The sequence below is a fragment of the Sorex fumeus genome, unplaced genomic scaffold (assembly GCF_029834395.1).
Source record: "Sorex fumeus unplaced genomic scaffold, SorFum_2.1 ptg000022l, whole genome shotgun sequence".
Taxonomy (NCBI): Eukaryota; Metazoa; Chordata; class Mammalia; order Eulipotyphla; family Soricidae; genus Sorex; species Sorex fumeus.
This window is the reverse complement of record NW_026606079.1, coordinates 167,809-192,216: the sequence shown is the minus strand read 5'-3', so window position 1 is coordinate 192,216 and position 24,408 is coordinate 167,809. Positions and strand designations below refer to the sequence as shown.

Genomic DNA, 24,408 nt, shown 5'->3' with positions numbered 1-24,408 from the left:
CACATCCACAGATCTGAGACCTGCTCACTGGGTCAGCTGGGTCGGGCTGGGCAGGGAGGCTTTCACCACAGCCTCTGCCATTGGCCTCTGGGGCTGGGCTTACAGGCACACTGCCAACCCGGGTTCCATCCCGGGCATCGCATATGGTGCCCTGAGCACCGCCAGGAGTGATTCCTGAGCTCTGAGCCAGGAGTCAGCTCTGCACACCGCCAGAGGTGGCCAAAAGACCAAAAAAAAAAAAAAAAACAAAATTATCCCCAACCCCGCCAGAAACCCAAACTGGCCTCCTCTGGCGGGTTCGGAGCCTGGGCGGTGAGGTGGGCAGAGCAGCTGCGTGGCCCAGGTCTGCCACCAACCACGACACGTCCTGAAGGTGGGCAGGAGCGATCACGGGGAGACTCCGGATGCAGCCACGAGCTGGGCTAATGGCCAGCAGGAGGGGAGGCTGATCAGGACCCTGGAGACCCTGACCCCCTTGCCACGGTGGCCGGCTGCCCACTCACGGATTTTGAGAAGGCGATGCAGGTGACGGCCCGGTCGAAGAAGCCCGTCCCGATGACGTGCAGCGTGTTCAGGGTCACGGAGTCCCAGATGCGCACGTGTGGGGGCAGTTGCTGCGAAGAAAGACACGCGTGTCAGGGTGGGGGTGCCTGGGGCTGGGAAGGCAGCGACGGGGAGGTCACCGGGTCCCACGGGGGGGCAGGCGCTTCCCATCGGGGTCCCCGAGCAGCTGCCCGGCCGCTGCTGACCGGGTGGCCCTCCTCTCTGAGCCCGGAAGGAAGGTGGAGCCGCGTAGGGCTCGTCCCGCTTCACCCCTGTGGCCTCTGCAAAGCCGGGTTCACAGCGGACGTGGCCCTGACTTGTGCGAGGGTCCACTCTGCCCCGTCTCGGGGGTCCCGAGCCCTCTTCCCGTGTCCAGTGTGCCCGAGACAGACCTGCGTCATGAGACACTAGCACGCAGAGGCCGGCAGGGGCCTGGGGCCTGAGCCCGGGTGTCTGGGAGGGGCCGGCAGGGCTGGTGGCCCCACGTCCCCTGGCCCTAGAGGGCCCATCAGCTTCTGGAGCAGGGACAAACGCATGATGCTCCCGCCACCAAGAGGGGCCTGTGGGGTCCCAGGGGACCTGCCTGGATTCCAGGTCTTCACTTCCTCCTCTTTCCAACTGTCCTGACAGTGCCAGGAGTGGCACCCAGATCGTCCCCGGGAGCACCAGGCACAGGGAGTCATCTCAGTGTCAGTGTGGTATCCACACCACGGTGGCTGGCGGCTGAGGAAGGTGCAGGAGCCACCGCGCGGGAGCACACGGCCCACCCGGGCTTGATCTCTGGCCACACACATCATTCTCCCCCAAGTCACACCAGGAGTGTCACACCCCCTGAGCACAGAACCAGGAGTATACCCTGAGCATCGCTGGATGAGGCTCCATCTCACAGAAAATTGAATGACGAAAATTTAATGGAGCGATAGTACAGGGGTGAATCGTAATCGCTTGCCTTGTATGCAGCAGGCCTGGGTTCGAGCCCCGGCACCACACGTGGGTTCCCCGAGCCTGCCAGGAGTGACCCCTGAGAGCAGAGCCAGGAGTCAGCCCTGGGCACTGCCAGGTGTGGCCTAATCTCCCCAATACAAAGGGGAGATGCAAACAGGAGATGCAGATGGCTTTTGGACACAGTTCACTGAGGAGGGTGGGAGGCTTCCTGCCCCAGCTCCTGCTCACATGGGCAGTGAAGACCTGGACAGACAGCAGGACACCGCAGAGGGCGGGTCTGAGTCAGCCTCTCCCGCTGTCATCCACGTGTCTGCTTCCCGAGGGCGCGGGCGGCTGGGTCATCGGGCCGAGCGGGGCTCCTCCAGGAGCAGGGGTTTGTGCAAGAGGCGAAACGCCCACAGCTGGAGGCTCGTGATCTTTTCGGTTTGTTTTAGGGCCACACCTGGCTCTGCACTCAGAGATGAGCCCTCCTGGCAGGGCTCGGAGGACCCTGTGGGGTGCTGGGGATTGAACCCATGTCGCATGTTGGCCATGTGCAAGGCCAGCGCCCTCCCCGCGGGGCTATCACCTTGGCCATGGCTCAGTATCTCGGATTCTTTACTGATTTTCTCACTGGCTTACAATTTCAAATGATCATTTGTAGCAATTTTTAACTTCGCCTCTTAAATGTGTGGACCTCTGTTGGAATGTTCACTGTGGGACAGAGCTTAACGGCTCCTGGGCAGTGGGAGTGGGGGGAGACAGAGAGACAGAGACAGAAAGAGACAGAGAGAGACAGAGACAGAGAGAGACAGAGAGGAAGATAGGAGAGGGAGAGATAGAGAGAGAGAGAGGGATGGAGGGAAGGAGGGAGAGAGAGAGAAGGAGACAGACACAGACACACAGAGAGAGGAAGAGACAGACAAAGGGAGAGAGGGGGAGAGAGAGACGGAGAGAGGGAGAGAGAGAAGGGGAAGAGAGACAGAGACAGAGAGAGAGACAGAGAGGAAGATAGGAGAGGGAGAGACAGAGAGAGAGAGGGATGGAGGGAAGGAGGGAGAGAGAGAGAAGGAGACAGACACAGACACAGAGAGAGAGGAAGAGACAGACAAAGGGAGAGAGGGGGAGAGAGAGACGGAGAGAGGGAGAGAGAGAAGGGGAAGAGAGACAGAGACAGAGAGAGACAGAGAGGAAGATAGGAGAGGGAGAGACAGAGAGAGAGAGGGATGGAGGGAAGGAGGGAGAGAGAGAGAGGGAGACAGACACAGATACAGAGAGAGAGGAAGAGACAGACAAAGGGAGAGAGGGGGAGAGAGAGACGGAGAGAGGGAGAGAGAGAAGGGGAAGAGAGACAGAGACAGAGAGACAGAGAGAGACAGAGAGGAAGATAGGAGAGGGAGAGACAGAGAGAGAGAGAGGGATGGAGGGAAGGAGGGAGAGAGAGAGAGGGAGACAGACACAGACACAGAGAGAGAGGAAGAGACAGACAAAGGGAGAGAGGGGGAGAGAGAGACGGAGAGAGGGAGAGAGAGAAGGGGAAGAGAGACAGAGACAGAGAGAGACAGAGAGGAAGATAGGAGAGGGAGAGACAGAGAGAGAGAGGGATGGAGGGAAGGAGGGAGAGAGAGAGAAGGAGACAGACACAGACACAGAGAGAGAGGAAGAGACAGACAAAGGGAGAGAGGGGGAGAGAGAGACGGAGAGAGGGAGAGAGAGAAGGGGAAGAGAGACAGAGACAGAGAGAGACAGAGAGAGAGGGAGATAGGAGAGCGAGAGGGAGCAGAGGGCACAGACTCAGGCCGACATGCAGTTGGGCGCCAGGAGCCGCGGGGTCACCGTGAGAATTCTGATTTCCCTCGGCTTTCACAGGAGGGTGCAGACGCATCCCCAGGCTTTTTTTGCTTGTCTGGGGCCACACCTGGTGGAGCTCAGGGGACCCGGAGGAGGTGCCGGCACCCACAGGCTACCCCGCGGCCACAGCCCCTTCGCCTCCTCTGCACCCCAGCAGGTCGGCCCATCGGCCGAGGGGTCCCAGAGGACTCGGGGCGCTGCAAACATGCGGGAAGAGAGAGGGACTCACTTTGCCATCCTTTGACGTGCCGGCGACTTGCCCTGTTGCGATGGTGATCCTGTCGGGGTGGATGGCGAGGCTGGAAAAAGGACATTTCATGACACCCAAGCCGTGGGCACCAACGGGTGGGGGGGTGGAGACGGGGGCAGCCGACGGGGACAGCTGGGGGCAGGGCCAAGGCCTGGGACACTGTGGTCCCAGAACCGTGAGCGCCGCCCACTCTAACCATTTCTCCTGCCACCTCGCCCTTGGCCCAGGCCTGAGGCCACTAACCCAAGCGCCACCTCACAGCCCCACCACGCACTGGCCACACCAGTGGCTGTCGCTGGCCGCTCTGTGGGCCAGGATTGGGTCTTAGGAGGACGAGGATTGAAACCCACCGGCTTAAAGTGGAACTGATGGAGATCAGTCCAAGAGCACCAAGCCAAGAGCAACCACTTCGCTGGGTGTGACCCCCCCCTCAATGCCCTACCCCCGAGCCTCTCTCCATAACAGAACATTTCCTCTTCAGAGGCAGATTTTCCAATGATCAAGTTCAAGAAGTATGAAACGCCGGGCATCTGAGTGACCAAGGCGGTTTCTGAACCCCGAGGGCCAGTTCCTGAGCCCTGTGCCCCTCCCCCCCCCCAAAAAAGTAAATATAATTTTTTTTTTAAAAAAGAGAAGCCTCTTTGATGAAAAATAAGCCAGTCCTATCTCAGGACCCCTTAGATAACCTGCAACTCTGAGCACATCAAAGAGCAAAACCCCTTTGATCTTTTTGTTTTCCCCAATGGGATTTTTACAGCTGACGTCCAGGATGCTTGGACCAAGAGAACCTTGGGAACCCCCTCCTGTTCCTTCCCCTCTCCCGAGGTACAAACATCCCCAGTCAGGCCTCGGTAGGGGCGACAGAACCGCAGAGAAACACCAGTCACAAAACGGCAGGCGACAGGCTCAGGCTTGGAAACACAGAGACCCAAACTTGAGGCTGCGAGCACGGGATGTTTTACGGGGAAGCAGGTGGTGGGGCTGGGCCGGAGGTGGTGGGGAGGGGGGTGGGGGTGGAGGGTGGCCCCCAGAGGGCGCCCTCAGGGGCTCAGGGCACTGGAGTCCAGGTTGGGCAGGGCGTCCCTCCTCAGCGTCTCCACTCACCACTTGACGTCGTCGTTGTGGCCGGTGTAGTGGCGCTGCAGCTGCTCCTCCACGCTGTACAGGACCACGACGGAGGCGATGAAGTACACGGTCTCCCCGGTGGGCAGCAGGTACAGGTTGTTCCGGCAGTCCCGGCCCCGGTACCCATAGCTGCGCGCGGGTCAAGGAACAGGCGGCTTCCCTCCGGGGGCGGACCCCAGATCCCGGCACTTGACAGGCACGAGCTGCTGCCCACGGCCCCACGGACCAAACTTGCCCGTGCTGGCCTGTCCACGGGCGGCCCGCATGGGAACGTGGCTTGATTAACGCGGATCGGTGCCAACATGCTCAGCGACACCCAAGGGACACCCAGGCAGAGCCCCCCTATGAAGCCGGGACCCCGCGCAGGGCCACGCCACCCGTGTGGGTGCGTCCTTTTCTGGGCGTTGGGTCTGACTCGCCCCGGGTTGAGGGTTGGGATGGAACCCGGGCCCCAGGATGCAAGGCCTCTGCCCCCATGAATATGTGTTTCTAACATGGGGCTCAGGAAAGAAGACAGTGTTCTCAGGGAACTTCCTTCTCTGACCAGACGTGAGTGGGGCAGAGACGGGAGCAGGAGGGAACCGGGGGTCAGTGGGGAGTCAGCAGCGAGGGGCACTTCCTCTGTACCCCTCTGTGAACCTGAGCACCACAGGAAGCCCTCCAAACAAAAGCAGATCAAGCAGTTTTAAGTCCTGTTCCAAGGGAAAAATGTTTCAGTTTTGACGCCCTTGGATTTGATTTTTTTTGGTTACACCCAGTGATGCTCAGGGGTTACTCCTGGCTCTGCACTCAGGAATTACTCCTGGCGGTGTTCGGGGGACTATATGGGATGCCGGGAATTGAACCTGAGGCAGCCATGTGCAAGGCAAAGGCCCTACTTGCTGTACTATCACTCCGGGCCCCATCCTTGCATTTTAAAGTCGGTAAAAATAGGCTGGCTCTTCTGAGCCTCTGTTTGCCCTGAATTTCCTCTTTCTCTTCCCTCCTGTTTTGTTGTGTTTTGGGTCATACATGGCGATGTGCAGGGATTACTTCTGGCTCTGCACTCAGGGATCACTCCTGGGGACCATGTGGGATGCCGGGGATCAAACCCAGATAAGTGTGTGCAAGTCAAATGCCCTACACGCGGTGCTATCTCTTTGGGCCTCCCCTGAGGTCTTTCTAAATCAGTTTTAGGCAATTAAAACTACCTTGTGGGACTGGAGCGATAGTACAGAGGGTAGGGCATTTGTCTTGCACAAGGCTGGCCTGGGTTCGATTCCCAGCATTCCATATGGTCCCCCGAGCACCGCCAGGAGTAATTTCTGTGTGCAAAGCCAGGACTAGCCCTTGAGCATCGCTGGGTGTGACCCCAAAAGCAAACACAACAACAACAAAAAAACCCCACACAACTACCTTGCTTTGCTAAAAATAAATAAATAAAATATGTAAAAATAAATGCCATCAGTAATGGCACCCACATGCTGCCAGCGTTGGTGCGTCTCTGGCTTTGCTTTCATCTGGGAGGTACTCGCAGGGACAGTCAGGCATATGGCTTAGTGGCAATGTCACTGCAGTGTCGGCACATTGGGGTACTCCAGCAGGGCCCCAGGCCTCCAAGATGCACTGGCCGCAGGGGACAGAACTGGGTCAACCACACGGAAGGGGGTACCCTCAGCCCCGTCTCAGCTCTCTGGCCCCGTGAGCTATTTTTCTGTTGTAATCTAGGAGTCCAACCATTTTTTTTTCAACCTTATAAAAGTATCTGTAAAGGTACCATACACACACACACACACACACACACACACACAGGAGAGGAAAAAGGCTTAACTCTTTCTGGCTCCCCGCCGTTCCCAGCTCCTCGGGGATAAAGCTTCTGGTGGGGGGGGCAGGGGCAGGAGAGTGGGGGACCCTGGGATGTGAGATACAGCAGAGGAAAGCGGACACTCTGGGGAGGGTGCTGGGTTGGGGTTGTTTTCGCGTAAAAACCTGTATTATTGTTACTGCAAATCAGAGTGTCTAAAACAAAACCGAAAACCCATTTCAAAGCGTTTCAGATTCTGGGATGGATCTGTTCAAACCTGAAACACAACTTTGAGAGCGAAATACCACTTGAACTGGGTAGGGAAATGATCTGGCAAAAAAGTTCCGCGAATGTTTACAGTGGAACCCTGAGCTCCTGGCCCTGACTCCCCTGAATTCAGGGGAGAAGCAGCAGCGATGACGGGATGGGCAGGTGTGGGGAGCAGGGGGATGGATGGGCTGGGTGTGGGAGGGGGTGTGAGGGTTCAGAGGGGGTGGTGGGAGGGCTCGGGAGGATGTGGGATGGGTTTGGGAGGGGGTGGAATGGGGTGGAAAGGGGTAGGAAGAGGTGGGAAAGGGTGGGAGGGGGTGGGAGGGGGTGGAAAGGGGCAGGAAGGGGTGGGAGGGCTTGGAGGGGATGGGAGTGGGTGGGATGGGTTTGGGAGGGGGTGAGATGGGGTCGAAAGGGGTAGGAAGGGGTGGGAGGGGTGGGAGGAGTGGGATGGGGGTGGGAGGAGGTGGGATGGGGTGGGAGGGTGAGGGAGGGTTCAGGAGGGGGTGGGAGGGGTGTGGGACAGTGTGGGGTGGGGTGGGATGGGTGCGGGGTGCGGGGTGCGGGGTGAGGGATGGGAGCGGGATGGCGGGTGCGGGGAGCTGGGGGGGGGGAGCGGCAGGAAGTGGGGGTGCAGGGCGCGGAAGGATACACCCACTCGAGCTTCAGCCTCTTGGCGGGCAGCTCCACCTTCGCCTCCAGGTTGTAGGAGTCCACGTGGTGCCGGGGCATGTACATGGTGACGGGGCGGCCGCGAAGGAACATTTTGACGTAGCCCTCCTCTACGGAGAGGGAGAGTCCAGTGAGGGGTGACCGCCGGGCCTGGCGGGCGGGAGGGGCCTGGGCCCCACAGAGTCCTCGCCCAACGGTCAGCTCCGACTTTCCTCCTCGGCGGGGAGAGGCACCGGGGCACCCACAGACTGCGACTGACACGGCACAGAAGGTCTGTCCCGAGGCTGGAGAACGTGCAGGCTCAAGGGCCACGTTTATCGGGTGCCACCGGACATTCAAATGGGGAGACGCAAAGGGACTTTCTTTTCTAGTTTAGTTTTGTTTTGGGCCACACCCTATGGTGCTCAGGGGTTAATCTGCACTCAGGGATCACTCCTGGTGGTGCTCGGGGGACCCTATGGGATGCAGGGGGTGGAACCCGGGTCGGCTGCATGCCAGGCAAACGCCCTCCCCGCTGTGCTATCGCTGGGGCCCCTTATGTCTCTCCTAATGGGACGGTCTTTGTTTATTTTTTAATTTAATTTATTTTTTTAAAATTTTTATTAGTGAAACACCTTTGGAGGGCAGGGAACAGGCCACAGAAGTCGTGCTAGATGCATGCAGAGACCCCAGGAGGGCGGGGACCAGCAGGAAGCAGGAGAGAGCGGTTAGAGAGCGGGGAAGCCAAACCACCCAGGGCAAACACTTCCACAAAAACCTGTTTAATAGATGCAGGGACAACAGAGAAATCCAGAAATGGACATTCAGGGCAACTCATCAACTTCCAGAGAAACGCAGGGTCTCTGCTCCCTGGCGGCCTTGGTGGCCCTCCCCAAGCAGGCAGGGCCAAAGCTGCACTCCTGGCTGGTCCTCGCGGGGCCTCCCTGCCACAGGAACCGCCTGGCCTCTTCAGGGACCCACCCTGGGCCGCTCATCAGGCCGGCGGGTGTCAAGCGGGCCACACTCTCCTCACCGATCCTGTCCCGTCCACGGCTCGTACGATGCCATTGGGCATGCACGAGAGCCCCTCTGGCTGTCCCTAAGGCGCGCTACGCTAGGACATCGCCCCCGGAGAATGTGGTCCCCAGCCGGAGGCGTCCCCCTGCCCCATCCTCCTCCACTGAGCGGTCCCACGGCACACGCTGCCCAGGAGAGCGACCAGCTCAGCGGCCCGTACACGCCAAACCACACGCGGGGGCCGAGCGGGAGCACGCAGACACGGTCAGCCAGCCACGGCCCAGCGCACACGCAGTGCCACACCCGCCCGGGGGTCTCAGGGCTGCTGCCGGGTGTCAAGGTGCTGTCCTGCAGCCGGGCGCGGCCTGCCCGGGCCGCCTACCTTTGCAGTGGGTCACCCGGCGCTTGCCTTGGGATTTCGGAGACAGAGACAGAAGTGCTGGATGAGGAGACAGGGTGAGCTGCGGCATGACCCCCTTGCCCACCCCCGTCACTGGGGTCTGCAAGCTTTGGGGGGGTCGCTGGGCTCTGCAAGCTTTGGGGGGACCTCTCCCCAGGGCGGGGTCCACCCCCCCCCGCAGAGGAACAGGAGTGCACGTGCCCTGGACAAGAATCTCGGCCCCGCCAGGACTTCATCACAGTGCCCTGGGGTGCGCTTCCTCTGCATTTTTCTTTCCTTTTTTATCTGTGGTATCTGGGCCCACCCCTGGGAGGCTTGGGGGCCACCAGCAGCAGAGTTTAGGCACCCAGAGGGGTCAGGGAATCAAGCCCGGGGCTTCTCCAGGCTGAGCGCGCTGCGGCTCAGGGTTGAGTCTCACACGCCCCCGTGAGATCTAGTTAGTCTCCTGGAATGAGCATCTTCCCCATGGCGAGATGCAGAGTTCTGGGGTTTTAAGAAGCTCGGGAACAAGAATGATTAGTTTGGGAAATCAGAGGCAGAAAAAGAAGAAGAGCTACTTTTGGACCAAGCTCCAGGGGAATGCAGCCTCCTCCGAGGCACAGGGGGTCGGGAGAGCGGCCCCAGAGTCATTGCTGTTCCCCTGTGGTAGGGGTGCAGGAGGGGTCAGACCCCCCAACCCCGGTTGTCTGAGCGAGGCAGGTTCTGACTGTCTGGGCTCAGCTGCTTCCATGTGGGGGTTCGGGCAGGGGCGAGGGGGCGGCCGTACCCCGCAGCCGGCTTACCTGCGCTGAAGACGGGCTCCTTGGGTTTGCTGTGGGAAGAACACATACAGACACGGCATTTAGAGGGCTCCTGGGTTCAGCTCGCTCACGCGGGGGCCGGGGACTCGGGGTGCTCCAGCCCGCCCCCTGCAGGCCCCCCGCACCCCAGCGGTACTCGGCTGGGCAGCTGCAGGACAGGGAGTGTCCTCAGAGACCAAGGGTGCAGGGCTGCCTGCAGGCACAAGGGTCACGATGCCCATGTCGCCAAGGCCGTGCCTGGTCATGGTCAGGGCAGGGGGACCGTCCAGTGGTTCAGGAGTCCTACTGGGAAGGGCGACGTGCCTCGTGCCTCAGTTTCCTTCCTCTTCTCTTCCCATGGGCAGTCAGAGCCCACCCCAAGGGTGCCAGGGAACCCTGGGGCGTGGCCGTGGGGACTGGGTAGGGCCCGGGGCTGGGAGACCAGGAGAGGCCCCTTGGCCACCACCGTGGGGACAGCCTCACCCCATGGCGGCCAAGAAAGAGGTTCGGAAAGGCCTAGAGCAGGTCCTGTGTCAGGACTCTAGTGCCCAGGCTCTGCCACTGCCCACCAGCTGCCCGGTGACCCCATGTGCAAGCAGAGAACAGGAGACCCGCTCCGGGGTGGGGGGCAGTGAGGAAGAGCAACGCTGAGCACATGTATGTGTGTGTGTGTGTGTGGACATGTGTGTATGTGTGTGCACATGGGTACACCTGTGTGTGTGTGTATGTGAATGTGTGCGTGCATGCTCCTTGGCAGGCACACACCTGGCATGCCCTCTCTGCATTTCATTTTGCTTTTTGGGGTCACACCGGGCGATGCTCAGGGGCTACTCCTGGCTCTGCACTCAGGAATTACTCCTGGCGGTGCTCGGGGGACCTTATGGGATGCCAGGGACATGGGAGGGGACGCGGGAGGGATATGGGGGAGGGGGGAACGCGGGAGGAGATGCAGGAGGGGACCCGGGAGTACTCGGTCCCAGCAGGCACCAGCACCCAGGAGAGGAAGTGAACTCTGACCTCATCCCCCACCTGTCTCCCCCACCCTGGCCTCCCCTGAGAGCGGTTCTGTGATGGGTGGGGGTGCTGCTCTCTGGTCGGCGGGAAGCCTGGCTGGGAGCGGCCGGTGCAGGGTCCCCAGCCTGTGGACACGGCACAGCTTCTGGGGGCTTCTGAGGGTGCAGGATGGGACGCGGTGTGCCCCTGAGGCCCCGCCACGGTCGGGAGGATTCTTCCTTCCTCCTACTTCCACGGGCCCGAGCCCACCTCTACTTATGGGCTCTACCCAGCAGCCTCAAAGCAAAGCAACGAAGAAGGTTTGCACTGGCAGAGCGGTGGGCGCAGCCGTGGCTCGGAGGATGAAACGGTCTGGGTGAAAACTATGGTTCACAGGGGTGAGAGGAGGGGGCGGAGCAACAGCACAGGAGGCAGGTGCCTGCTTGCATGCCGTTGACCTGGGTTTGATCCCCGGCACCCCGTAGGGGCCCCGAGCTTGTCAGGAGTCGGCCCTGAGCACAGAGCTAGGAGTCGGCCCTGAGCACAGGTGCATGAGGTCTGAAAGCAGAGACAGAGCAAGTGCTTCACTAGCGGCGGGCTCACGGCTAGAGCGCGGTGGTGCGACCCACCACTAGGCGGCGCTGCTCACACAGTGCTCCCGCAGCTCTGGCGGAAAGGCCAGGCCGACCCCTTCAAGCCACAGCATCTCAGCCGCGGGGCTGCTGGGACACAGGGGCGCGCGGAGGGGCGCTGAGTCCTGCCGACTCGCGGAGGGTACGGCCACCGTCGGAGGACGCAGGCCGGCCGCCCAGACCCGCCCCGCACAGCGCCCTGAAGATCAGCTGCCTTCACCCAACTTCAGATGCGCCCCAGGAGGAGGAGCGCCCTTCACTGACTCAGCGTGCGTGCGAGCGTGTATGAGTGTGAGCGTGTGTGCGTGTCTGTGTGCGTCTGTGAGTGTGAGCATGTGTGTGCGTGTGAGTGTGTCTGCGTAAGCATGTGTGTGTGTGATTATATGTGCGAGCGTGTGTGAGTGCGTATGGAAGAGTGAGCATGTGTGTGAGTGCACGTGTGTGTAAGTGTGTATGAGTGTGAGTGTGTGTATGTGTGTGAGTACATTGTGAATGCGTGTATGTGTGTAAGTGTGAGCTCGTGTGTGTGAGTGTGTATAAGTATGAGCGTGTTTGTGTGTGCTTGTGAGCACATGTGTGAATGAGTGTGTATGTGTGTGTGTGTATGTATATACGTGTGTGCACATGTGTGAGTGTGAGTACCATGGAGCCGTGGGCAGATGTGAGGAGCACCCGAGCCGTAGGCAGATGCTTCTGAGTGCCGTGGGTGACACGCTCAGAGACCGTCCAGTTACAAAGGAATGAACTGGGTGCCCTTCACCCCGCGAGCCCAGGGACAGCACTGGCCGGACAAGGCTGCTCCAGAGGGTGAAAGCCACCAAGCACAGCTGCTCCCGGGAGTCAAGGCTGGGAAGGGGTCAGGTGCCGGGCCTCGCCCCATGGGGGGCAACAAGGCCGTGTCCAGCCCTGCCGCTCCTGTATTTCTGTGGTTGGCCCCGCAGGGCCCCTGAGAGCCGGGCTTCCCCTCTGTGGTGCCGTGTGCAAAGCGTGAGCTCTCACAGGCATGCTCTGTGCACGTCCCGAGCCTTCCAGAAGGCTATTCGTCAGAGTTCCCATTCCCTCACTCCCAAACCAGGAGTTTCCATGGTGGCAGAGGAAAAAAAAAATTCCTCTGTAAATATCTTTCATGGAAATATTTATCCAGTCCATCTACGAAGCCGGAGGATCTAACAGATAAAATAGATGTGGAGATTACACAATGCGGGCTCTTTTAGAACTTCTTAATGGGAATCAGATGGGTGGGGAAGGAGCCACGTTTGCAGAACTGCTCTGGCGGGCCGTGGCAGGCGCCTGTCGCTAGGGCCTGTAGCTTCCGGAGCATAAGCCTCCAGTCAGCCTCATCTTCAGATAGGGAGGCTAACTGTCTGGATGAGAGGGTAGAACCCACGCCAGCAGCTGCGGAGACAGTGCCAGGGAGCGAGTGCCAGCTTCCCTCACGAGCTGGATCATGACAAACCTACCGGGTCACTGTCTGGGCACCCCTGGGCTGCGCTGACCGCTGGGCACCAAAGTCCTGGCCTTCACGTGAGCATCTGGAAGCCGACCCCCGGGGTGGGCCTCCGTGTCGTGTACCCTCGAGAATGAAGTGACAGTCCCGTGTTCTAGACGAGCGCGGGAGGGGTCGGGGCCAGGGAGCTGCAGCCGAGAAGCCAAGTTCCTACACTCCCATGTGCTCCCGAGGTGGGCACCAGCACCCGTTACGAGCTACCCAGAAAGCCAGATTCAGAATTAGAAACGCAGTTCGAGAAACCAAGAGGAACGCGGTTCCTATTTCTGGCGCCGGCTCAGTCGTGCGAACAGCTTCTGACAAACTGCGAGTCCGGCGTCTTGCCGGGATGGAGAAAGGACGGCGGGCGTGTGGGGCTGGGCTCTGCAAAGATGACACGCGCTGCAGGGGACACTGGGAAAAGTCCCGTCCCCAGCCCCAGCCAATGCTCAGGAGCTCTATGTGCTGCGGGGCCGGGGGCCTGGGGCTGGATGGTGATGGGGCTGCCCGGAGAGGTGGTCTCAGCAGCGCCCTGAGGCTCACAGGACCCCCCTGAGCTCCTGGCTTCGTGCTTGAGGCCACCCTTGGACTCGTTGCCAGGGCGGGTGCCCAGGGTGCCCCTTACCTCTCGCTATTCTTCTTCCCGCTGGAGGAGCTGCTGGTGGACCCGGTGCGGTTACGGTTGCCTTTGGGGTCCCCGGAGTTTTCCCTTCGACTTCCGGGAGAGACGCGCTCGGAAGAGCTGGTCCTCTTGATGGAGCTGCAAGACAGACCCGGACGGCAGTGAGACCCCCGCGGGGAGGCGGCAAGACTCCCACGTGGAGGTGGTGAGACCCCCGTGGGGAGGCGGTGAGACCCCCATGGCGGAGGCAGAGTGCAGGTTGGGGCCCATGACTGGCTCTCAGAGGGACGATGGAGAACTCTCGAGAAGGTCCCTTCTTTTCGCGGCCTTCGGAAGGACAATCCAAGGGCAGTCCACAGGCCTGGGGGCAGCGAAGACCCCACCCCTGCAAGACTGGGGGAGGGGCACGCCAGACTCAGGAGACGCTGGGCACTGCCCAAGCCCCGGCTGTGGGCAAGGGTACAGCTGGCAATTGGCAGGCAGAAGCCAGGGACACAGCTCAGTGCCCGGCCAGCCAGGGCTGAACCCCAAGGCCTGGAGGGCAGGCGTGGGGGAACTGGCCCTCGAGGAGGTAGGGCCCTCACAAACAGAGGGCCAACGAGACCCCCGTGTCTGGAGGCGCTGTCCACGCCAGCACCTGTCCTCCACCTGCAGAAACAGAGGGGCAGCTGGGTGGCCCCGAGGGAGGTCTGGGGAAGAACACCAAGACTTCCAGAAAGGAAAAAGCAAACAGCCTCCAGGCGTGGACACGGCTTGGTGGCCCACCAGTGATCCCAGGCCCCAGGGTCGTTCGGGGCCAGGGTAGGAGTGCAGGGGTGTGGGGGTTTCCCACAGGAAGGGGGAGTCCCATAGGAAGGGGGTCTTGTCAAGCATCCACCCTCACCATAACCCCTGTCCCCTGCAGTTCCTGTGCCATTCTCGCCCACTCAGTGGCCAGCGGAAGTGTGGACGCTCAGGGGGTCCAGGCGGTTGGCCAGGCAGGCACAGGGCTGAGGCCCATTTGGGCCGGTTCGGAGGCACGAGGTGGCCATGGCTGGGTGATAAGGGGGGCGCCCCAGGAGGTGCTCAGGATGCTGAAGGAAGGAAGTAGGACTGGGTGGGGGAAGGGAGGGGGGCAGAGGGGCTGGGGGAGGGCTGGGGGCCACAGGGGGGGACCTAGGGTTGCAGAAGGCAGCAGTGCGCAACCAGGGCAGGGCAGGAGCATGTGGGCGTCTGCACCAAGACAGACTGTGTGTGGCCGCGTGTCAGTGACCCGCGCCCCACAGGTCAGGGTGCAAGGGGGCCTGAGCCTCACTCACGGGCGCCCGGCCATGCCCCTCCTCCTCCCTCCTCCTCCTCCTTTCCCTCCTCCCCCTCCTCCTCCTCTTCCCCTTTCTCCTCCTCCTCCTCCTCCTCCTCCTCCTCCTCCTCCTCCTCCTCCTCCTCCTCCTCCTCCTCCTCCTCCTCCTCCTCCTCCAACTAGCCTCAGACCCTTTCCCTCTGGCTGCCCAAGGTCCCGGAACTCATCTCGGGCCGCAGCTTTTGTGACTGCAGCCGGGAGCCAAGGCGCCCTCTGTCCTGTGACCTAATTCCCTTGCGCCCAGCTTTCCCGGCTTTCCCGGGGCCCAGGAAGCAGCCCGGGGCCTCCCCATTGCACGGCCCGGCTGTGCCTTCAGATCCAGTGTGGATTCTTAGAGCATTCGGTTTGGAGATGAGGCAATCACAGATGTGTGTGTGCGCGCGCACATGAGTCTCTGGGGTGTGGCGGGTAGGCTGTGAGCCCAAGTGTGGGTCCCTGGGGGAGTTCACAGCGAGTTCAGGCCAGCAGGGGAGGGAGCGGGCAGAAACGCCCTGAGCCCGCGGGGGGCGGGGCTGCCCGGTCACAGCTTCCCCCCTCCCCCCCATGCCCGCTCCAGCAGCTACGGGGTCAGCAGGGCTGGCCAGTCCCGGCATTCTGAGAACCACACATGCTGTTTAATATAAACATCACGCGACCGGCCTTTGCAGTCTCCCGGCCCGTTTGCCCGGGGCCAAGAGTAGGGCCAGGAGGGCCATCACCAAGACCACTCCATACACACCGGCTCAGCTGCCCACAGGGGAGAACCTGCAGCGTACAGGACACCAGGCCGCTGAGAGCGACAGTGGCCATGGTGACGGGACTCAGGACCTGCCAGGCGAGGGAGCAAAGAGAAGAGGCCCAGGCCGACACGGGGTCGGGAGGGGACCCAGGTGCCCCTCGGGGCGCTGGGGGTCTGTTTGCCTGCACGCGGGAGACGCCCAGCTCTGCCAGAGGGGACTGAAGCACCGACCCCACAGAACAGCGCGGGCACTAGTGGGGCAGCGGGTACTCCAGCCGCGCCCGTGAGCTGCAGAAACCACCGAATGCCAAGACAGAGAAGGGTCCTGGCGGGAGTCACAGCTGTCCCAGGCCTCTGTCACTCAAGCCTACAGGACCATGTGTGCAAAGGCCCGGGGAGAAGTCAAAGGGTGGGGCGGGGCTCTGCAGGCGGGAGCCCCCACACCAGAATTAATGCACCAGAAGAAATGCTGATACACCCTGCACCCCCAAACTCCTACTACTCCGGACCCCTAGGAGACAGGAGGCGTTTCCTTGGCAGGGCCACAGTTCGGGTGTATCACAGGTTTCCCAGGCCCCATGTGGCAGCACTGCCCACGCAGTGAGGGTGTCCCGGCCCCCAGGGGGTTTGCCTGGCACCTCTGGGCCCTGTGGCTGGACAGCGGGGACGCATGCTCTTCCCATGGCGAGGGCCGTGTCCAGGATGTGGAAACAGACGCGACACCTCTCTCTTCCCTCCAGTCCTACTCCCAAGCCCCGACTCGTAAGCTCTGATGGTTCATTACACATACACACACACACACACACACACACACACACACACACACACACCCTGCACCCTGCCAGTCCCAGCTAAACCAGATGGAGCTGGAGCGATAGCACAGCGGGGAAGGCATTTACCTTGCATGCGGCTGACCCGGGTTTGATTCCCAGCATCCCATAGGATCCCCCGAGCACCGCCAGGGGTAATTCCTGAGTGCATGAGCCAGGAGGAACCCCTGTGCATCACTGGGTGTGACCCAAAAAGAAAAAAACAAAAACAAAAACAAAACAACCAACCCACAACAGATTCTTCCAGCTGAACCAGATGTCACAGCCTCCCTGCCCTGGACGCTGGTCCCCAGGGGAGCGTGGCAGGCAGGAGGGCAGGAACCAGGCTGAGAGCCACGGGCTGTCTCCCTTGCTGCGTGAGGCCTTCCTGGCATCTGCAGAGACAATGCACCCTTGTCCCAGGGTGCAGACGGGCCTCTGCCCACCGTGGCTCCTGCCTGACCAGACGCTTCCTGGGGATGTCACCTGGCATGATGGAAGGGGGACGACCCTGGGATGGCGGCCACCATCCACTCAACATCCTTCTCAGTTGTCCCTCGCGGGCAGGGTTGGTCCCCGGTGAGCCTCAGGGACTGTGGCCTGGCCAGTTCTGTCTTGCACATTGAGAAACAGTCCTGCGGGCCGAGGCCACGCCCATTGATGACTGACGGCCGGGCAACTGGCCCTGTCACCGTTGGGAGATGGATTTTGATGGCCAAATCCGAGTCATCCTGATGAGGCCAAGGACCGTCCAGTACCCCACGCATTAGGAGAACTCTCTACCACGTGCGGTCACTCACTGGACCCGAATGGGTGCAGGTTAGGGGGAGGGACCCCAGCAAGGCACGCCCCACCCCGCTTGGCAGAACAGCCACAGAACCCCAGAGCAGCGCCAATGGCCAGCGGATCTGAAGGGCAGCAGAGTCCAGCAGACGGCGTTTCTAGAAGCAACCAAAAGCAGTCTGGGATCTCTGCCCTCTTGGTCCTGCGGCCCTGCCCGGCAGGGCACCCCCACGGCCGGTGCTCCTGACGAGTGTCAGTCCCGGCTGCTGGGATAAAGCTCCCCTTTGTGGCAATTCTGTTCTGATCGGGGATCCCACGGCTCTGTGTGATTGGCGCGTCTGACTTCAGAGCAGGAAGAATGAGCGACTGTCTGGGCTGGGGGGGTGGGGGAAGATTGTTCTATTGAGGGCTCAGCCCCCCCAAACCCCCCGCTGAGCAAGGTAAGCCCTCCCCAAGCATCCCCCTGACCGCTGGGAACAAAGCCCTTCCCAGTCTTAATTGGCCACACAAAGCACACGCCGGGCACTGGGCAATTTCCAAGGGGGGTTTGTTCTCGGAGCACTTGGCTGAAAGATCCCAGAGGAGAGAAAAACAAACATACGCCCGTCCCGATGCAGACGTGCGGGGTCCATCTGGACTCTGGTCGGGGGGACCCCTGTGGCTTACAGCACGGGGTGGGCCTTCCTCTCAGACCCTCGCGGCCACCAGGCCTTGCGTGCTTCCTTGGGCTCCTTCCCGAAGGACAGATGGACAGGACGGACAATGCAAGCACTTCCCGCGTGCTTTCCTGCCGTGACGTGACGGGATCTCCGGAGTCCCGGAGAAGCAAAGAAACGGAGTGGGTGGGTCAGGGCTCCACGTGGGAGGCAGGAAGCGGGTGTAGAAGGAGGGCGAGTTCAGGGGAAGCCGGAGTTTGTCAAGAAAGAGGACACTGGTTCGCAAACGAGGGAGCAGCCTCGAGCGACCTGAGACCGCTTCTGGAAGGCAGGCTGCTGTTCGATTGTCACACGCTGTCCAATACGGTTCTCCCCATTCCGGGGTGCAGAGAGAAGTGGGGTTCGGAGAGCAGAGCCAGGGCCCGCTCACACTCCTTTGCGTGGGGTCAGCCCGGCAGACCCGCAGAGACGGGCAGGGTTGGGGCTCACTGCTGTGTCCCCGCTCCGTCTGTGGGCTCCAGGCTACCCCTGCGGGGGGGTCACCTGGTAGGGGGCCGGAGGACCAAGCATGGAGGGAGGGGGTGGAGACCGGGCAGCACCTTCCTCTCCCCCGGCCTCATTTTGCTCGTAAAATCGGTCATAATCTAGTCCACACAAATTTGGAGGGCTAGTGACGTGGTACTAAAATCCCGGCACTGCTCTGGCTTTTTTTTTTTTTTTTTGCTTTTTGGGTCACACCTGGCGATGCTCAGGGGTTACTCCTGGCTCATGCATTCAGGAATTACTCCTGGCAGTGCTTGGGGGGACCATATGGGATGCTGGGAATCGAACCCGGGTCAGCTGCATGCAAGGCAAATGCCCTCCCTGCTGTGCTATCACTCCAGCCCTCGCGCTGGCTTTGGGGATCCTCAAATAACCCATCTTTGTCCAGCCCGGGAAGACAGCTTAAAGGACCCAAGAGAGGCTTGGCCCTGGTGGGACTCGTCCCGGGACACTGCAGCTCCCAAGCACGGCTAGGAGGGAAGCCCCGGAGAAACAAATTCTGCCCTCATCACCGGTTTAACGAGGGCCGAGAGCCCTGTCTGAGCTGATCTTCTCACCTCTGGGGGAAGGTATCAGTCAGGTACGATCATAGCATTAACCTGACCCGACTCAGAAGCTCTGTCCCGTTAATTTCCACCTTCGATCCCTTGGCCCAGCCGGTGGGCACCCCGGGGCCCACAGTCTCTGAGGGCCCAGGAAACTGACTACACCGAGGCATCCTTGCAGTTCATCGATTCCGCCATCACTCAGAGGCTGCTTGGAAATCCAGGAGCAAGGATTCCCACTGTGGCCAGCATGGACAGGCCATGTGCTGGGGGCTGGAAGGTACAGCTGCGTTTTCATTTCGACTTTCATTGTTCTATTTCCTTCAAGCATCTCATGTGTTCACTAGGTATTTGCTAACCTCAAATGTCAGTCTTGATGAGATTTCCAAACCCATTCGGATCAGGACTGGGCCTCCTCCCCCCAGTAGCTTGGCAGTCACACCCACAAACTGCCTCTGGTGCCATATAATCTCATCAACGGCCAAGACCATTATAAACTAAAGCTCCTGGAAGAGAACAACGCAGAATGCCCTGACCCCGTGCCAGGCTGCCTTTACCGGGGCACCTGGGAAGGGGCCAGGGTGAGTCTCCCTCCCCTCTCCAAGCAGAGCCCCGGGAGCTGAAAACCTTCAGAACCCAACCTCCATCATGCCCAAGGCCTCTCTCCACACTCTCAGACGAACCTCACCCAAGAGGGGATAAGCTTCACCCAAGAGCGGACCAGCAGGAAAACCCAGGTACGCGGGAACCCATGACTGAGATCTCCAAATCCACTTGGATCAGGACTGGACCTCCTCCCCCCCAGGTTCCCAGTTTTCCAGTAGCTTGGCAGCCACCCCCACAAACTGTCCCAGTGCCGTATAATCTCATCAACAGCCAAGACTCAGAGACGATAAACTAAAGCTCCCGGAAGAGAACGACACAGAATTTCCTGGACATTATATCCTATCCATAATATGGATATCCATTCTATCCCTCTCGGAAAGACTGGCAAGCTACCGAGAGTATTCCGCCCGCACGGAAGAGCCTGGCAAGCTATCCGCTGTGTATTCAATATGCCAAAACCAGTAACTACAACTGGTCTCATGATGGTCAGACTTCTTCGTCAAGATCATGAACGATCGGTTTGAGGCCCTCCATGTTCCCGGAGCGAAGAGATGCCATTGGGCTACACTAGCACGCGACAGGGACAAATGGAGACGTTACTGGCACCCGCTCGAGCAAATCGACGACTAACGGGAAGTTAAGTGATTAAGTGATTAAGTGATATCCTATCATAACAAGCAATACAAAGCAAATCGTCTAGCATTGCCTTTTTGGCAGGTTTGAGTGGTGGTGGAACTGGTGTCAAAATATCGAATGTAACCAAAGTAGAGAGAGAGTGTGGGGGAAATTGTCTGCCACACAGGCAGGGGAAGGGTTGGAACGAGGGGTGGGGGTGGGGAATACTGGGGATTTGGGGGGGGGAAATGTGCACTGGTGAAGGGATGGGTGTTTGATGAGTGCATGACTGAAGTTCAAATAGGGAAGCTTTGTAACTGTATCTCACAGTGAATCAAAAGAAAAAGGAGGGGGAAAAATGATAAAATAAAATTAACATTCTGATTAAAAAAAAGTAATGTGGAGTTCATGCCCAATTCAATCAGCTTAGCCAATGGTTGAATAAATAGCAATACTTCTACATTATTAAAAAAAAAGTCAGTCTTGAGATGGGCTTTTAAAAACTCTGGTCAATATAAATGTTTTAAAGTAACATGAGTTTGTAATAAATAGATTTTGGCTACATAGTACTATAAATCAACATCGATATATACTACGTTATGACTACCACAGAGCTGACTTCTGCCCAGTGCCATACGATTGAAAACCCTTTCACCCAATTCTGTTGCTTGCTTTTTTGGGTCACACCTGGGGTGAGATCACTCTTGGGAGGCTCAGAGTGCCAGGATCAAACCTAGGTTGGCCATATGCCAGGCCAGTGTCCTCCCAGCTAGCTGTACTGTGGCACTGGCCCCACTTTTACTCAATTTATCCACCCTGTCCCCCTTCCTTTGTGATAGCCACTATTTTGTTCTTACAGTCTTAAGATTTTGTTTTGATTTTGCTTTTCCACTTGTTTGCACTTCTGACTTCCACAAAGAAGTAAACCATGTAGTGCGTTTTTTGTTGTTGCTGTTGTTGTTTTTTGGCTTCGTGTGCCGCCCCTGGCAGTGCTCAGGGTTTACTCCCAACACTGCACTCAGGAATCGCTCCTGACATGCTCAGGGACCATACGGGACACCAGGGTTGAACCCGGATCAGCCACAAGCCACGCAAATGCCCGACTCTCTGTGCTATTGCTCCAGGCTGAATGCATGCAGTGCTGTCTTCTTGACTGAGCATAGTACCCTCTCAGTCCAACCATGCTGTTGCATATGGCGCAATTTCACCTTAAAAAAATTGCTGAGGGCCAAAGAGAGAGTCCAGGGGTTAGAGCAATCCCTGAGCACAGTGCCCCCACCAATGACAATGAGCTGACAAGAACCCACTGAGCACAGCACCGTGTCCTTTATTTGATCACTTGCTGCCAGATGCTCAAGGTTAACAACCATCAGGAGAAGAGAACATGGGGCTTTAGGAGGTGCTGACAGACGAATGAAAGGAAGCAGCTCTCGACAGAAGCTGACAGAGGCGACACTCAAACAGAAGGAAGACCACGGGGCACAACGCAACTGCGTGGCTCAGTGAATAATAATAATAATAATAGAAACAAAATAATAAATAATATAAATGCAATTAAAAAGTAGAAAAACCTGGGGGCCAGTGTAATAGTGCAGCAGGTAAGGTGCTTGCCTTGCCCGCGGCTGACCTGGGTTCGATCCCCAGCATCTCCGATGCTTCCCTGAGCACTGCCAGGCGTCAGCCCTGAGCACCACCAGGTGTGGTCCCCAAACAAACAAAACAAAACAAAAACTGAAAAACAATGAAAAATGCAAGAGTCGGCTTGCTCTGCCGGCCACACTCTGCCTTGAACACGCATCTCCCTCGCTTGCCTCTGTGTCTCTGCTGGCTCTTCCCACTCGGGAGAAGCCCTGGTTTTCTCTTGAACAAGCATTTTCTCTCTTTTTCTCCCCTCACATATTTCTTTTCTTTTCTTTTTTTTTTTTGACTTTTTTTTAAATTGAATCACTGGGAGATAGACCCTAACCCCCTCACATCTTTCTAAGCAAGTTTCATTCAATAAAAACTACATTGCTTCACACACACACACACACACACACACAAAAAAAAAAAAAAAAGGTCAAGAGTGGCTATTTGTAAAGTTAACAAAATAGATAAATCCCATATGCCCTTCCACCCCGCCCCAGCACCACCAGGAGTGATTCCTGACTGCAAAGCCAGGAGTGACCTCTGAGCACCTCCAGCTGTGACCCCCAAACCAAAAAGAAAAGGGGATTACATCAAATAAAAAAAGTATCTCCATGTATCAATGGAAAAACATCAAGAGCATAAAAAAGCAACCTAATGAAGTGAGAGAAAAATATTTGCAGACCATGCACCCAACAAGGGGTGAATATCCAGGATATGCAAGTAACTCTAAAATTCAAGAACAACAGAAACAAATTAAAAAAAAAACACCAACAAAACAAAACAAAACCCAAACCTTTAAAACCAGGTAAATTTGCTTTGAAAAGGGGCAGAGGACCTGAACGTACATTTCTCCAAAGTCGACCTCCAAGCAACTGAGACGCCTTGGACATGAATGTCACGGAGCAAGAGAGAAGCACAAAGCTAGTGTCCCTGTGAGACACGGCCTCCTCTCAGCAGGTCAGCCACCATCCAGGGAGAGAAAACAACAAACGCTGATGACAAGCGGGAGGAATCAGAAGGTGGCAGTGTCTGTGCCAGTCAATGCCCACCTGAGCAGGACACAGGCAGGTCCTCCTGGCTCTGAGATCAAGGATTGCTCTTAGCAGGGCTGGGGGGACCCCATGGGATGCCAGAGAGGGGTCAACCTGGGTTGACTCCGATCAAGGCAAGTGCCCCTCCCTGCTGGCCTCGCTCTCCACCCACGAGTCTTTACAAGTTCTTCTTGCTAACCTCGCACCAGCAGAATGACACACAACAGTGAGAGCCCCCAACATCCCGGCGCACTGCAGATGAGTGCTTCAGCCCAGATGAGGTACTGTGACACGAGATTTCTTCCTAGAGCTTAAGAAGCCCTACAGAAACAAGTCTCTCAGAACTCACCAACAATCCACAAAGCTGAGAAAACCCTGTGAGATCTTGGTTGGGAAGGAGAGCTATTCTGTGTGCACAAAAAATGTTTAAAAGAGGTGGTCAGAGAGATAGGACAGCCGGGAGGGTGTTTGCCTTGCATGTGGCCAACCCGGGTTCAATCCCCGGCATCCCAAAGGGTCCTCTGAGCACCACCAGGAGTAATTCCTGAGTGCAGAGCCAGGAGTAAGCCCTGAGCATCACCAGATGTGACCCAAAAGTGAAAAACAAAAGTTTAAAAGACACAGGGTCAGACACATAGTCCAATAAAGCACTTGCTTTGCAGGTGGCCCACCTCGGTTCTATCCCTGGTACCCTCTCTGGACCCTTGAGCCCCTCTGGGAGTGATCTCTGAGCACAGAGCCAGGAGTTAGTCCTGAGCACCGCTGGGTGTGCCCTCACTACAATCAATCAACCAACCAACCAACCAATGTTCTGCTGCTTGCCTAGAATCAGCCCATGAGGTGGGAACATTGCAGGATCAGGCACTTCACTGTCCAGAGCCAAACGACCTAGGAAAGCAGCCTCGCTTATAAGACAAAAAGTTCATCATGGCAACCGTGAAGCACTGTAGCACTGCGTTTGGCATATCGAATACGTCACAGGTAGCTTGCCAGGCTTTGCCATGTGGGCGAGATACTCTCAGTAGCTTGCCGGGCTCTCCGAGAGGGGCGGAGGAATCGAACCCAGCTCCGCTGGGCCGGCTGCGCGCAAGGCAAACGCCCTACCGCTGTGCTATCACTGCTGTACATCAGTGAAATCAGAGAAAAAGGAGGAGGCAGCCACGGTCCATCTGATGGGCAGCCCAGAGTCCCGGGTGGGCCCGCGTGAAAGTCTGAGCGTGTCCAGTGCTGTAGCCATAGGCTGCTCAGGCCGGTGAGGCCTGGATCCGGGGCCTTCCGATAGAATGCTTTTTCGTCGTGTGGTTCTCAAAAGCACCTGGTGTACGGATATGGAATGGTGCGCTACCCTCCGGCCGGTGAGAGTGGGAGGGTCCGAGGAGCTGACCCCAGCAGCCTCGGGATAATGCCAACCCACCTCGTCCTGTCAACACATCAAGTACTAAACTTCCTGCCAACTTCAGATCAGATGCGCAGTGGGAAAGAGCACAGGAGCAGATATAGACGGTAGCACTTAGCTTAAACAAAGAGCCAGGACAGCTTCCTTACCTTCCCCCGGGTCCCGGCACCTACCTTTTGGTTGTGGCTGGCACGGTGGCCCGGGCGCCAGAGGGGGACGTGAGGGAGCCCCCTGGATTCTTTGGTAATACGGTGCCATTGTTCACGGTGGTTCTGAAAGGCAAGGTCTGCACCAGCGGTCTCGCTGCAAGAAAAGCAGAAAAAGGACTCAGAACTGCATCGTTGTCACTGGAGAACTGCATACACACAGGGAGATCGGGCCTGGAGAACTGCACACGTGTGGGGAGATCGGG

The 24,408-nt window shown here is 58.4% G+C and overlaps 1 protein-coding gene across 3 annotated transcripts in view; it reads right to left on the bottom strand.

Moving 5' to 3' along the window:
• Window positions 1-24,408, bottom strand: part of EML1 (EMAP like 1) — a 92,452-nt gene that overhangs the window by 13,819 nt on the left and 54,225 nt on the right. The window contains exons 3-10 of one of the 3 annotated variants that reach the window (XM_056113672.1): window positions 24,170-24,299; window positions 13,330-13,464; window positions 9,597-9,625; window positions 8,797-8,853; window positions 7,399-7,528; window positions 4,673-4,822; window positions 3,548-3,617; window positions 504-614 (exon numbers count right to left, since the gene is read on the bottom strand). In XM_056113672.1, the coding sequence (XP_055969647.1) occupies window positions 504-614; window positions 3,548-3,617; window positions 4,673-4,822; window positions 7,399-7,528; window positions 8,797-8,853; window positions 9,597-9,625; window positions 13,330-13,464; window positions 24,170-24,299 (812 nt within the window). The remainder of the gene's footprint in view (window positions 1-503; window positions 615-3,547; window positions 3,618-4,672; window positions 4,823-7,398; window positions 7,529-8,796; window positions 8,854-9,596; window positions 9,626-13,329; window positions 13,465-24,169; window positions 24,300-24,408) is intronic. The other 2 variants (XM_056113673.1, XM_056113674.1) reach the window with 2 other exon arrangements.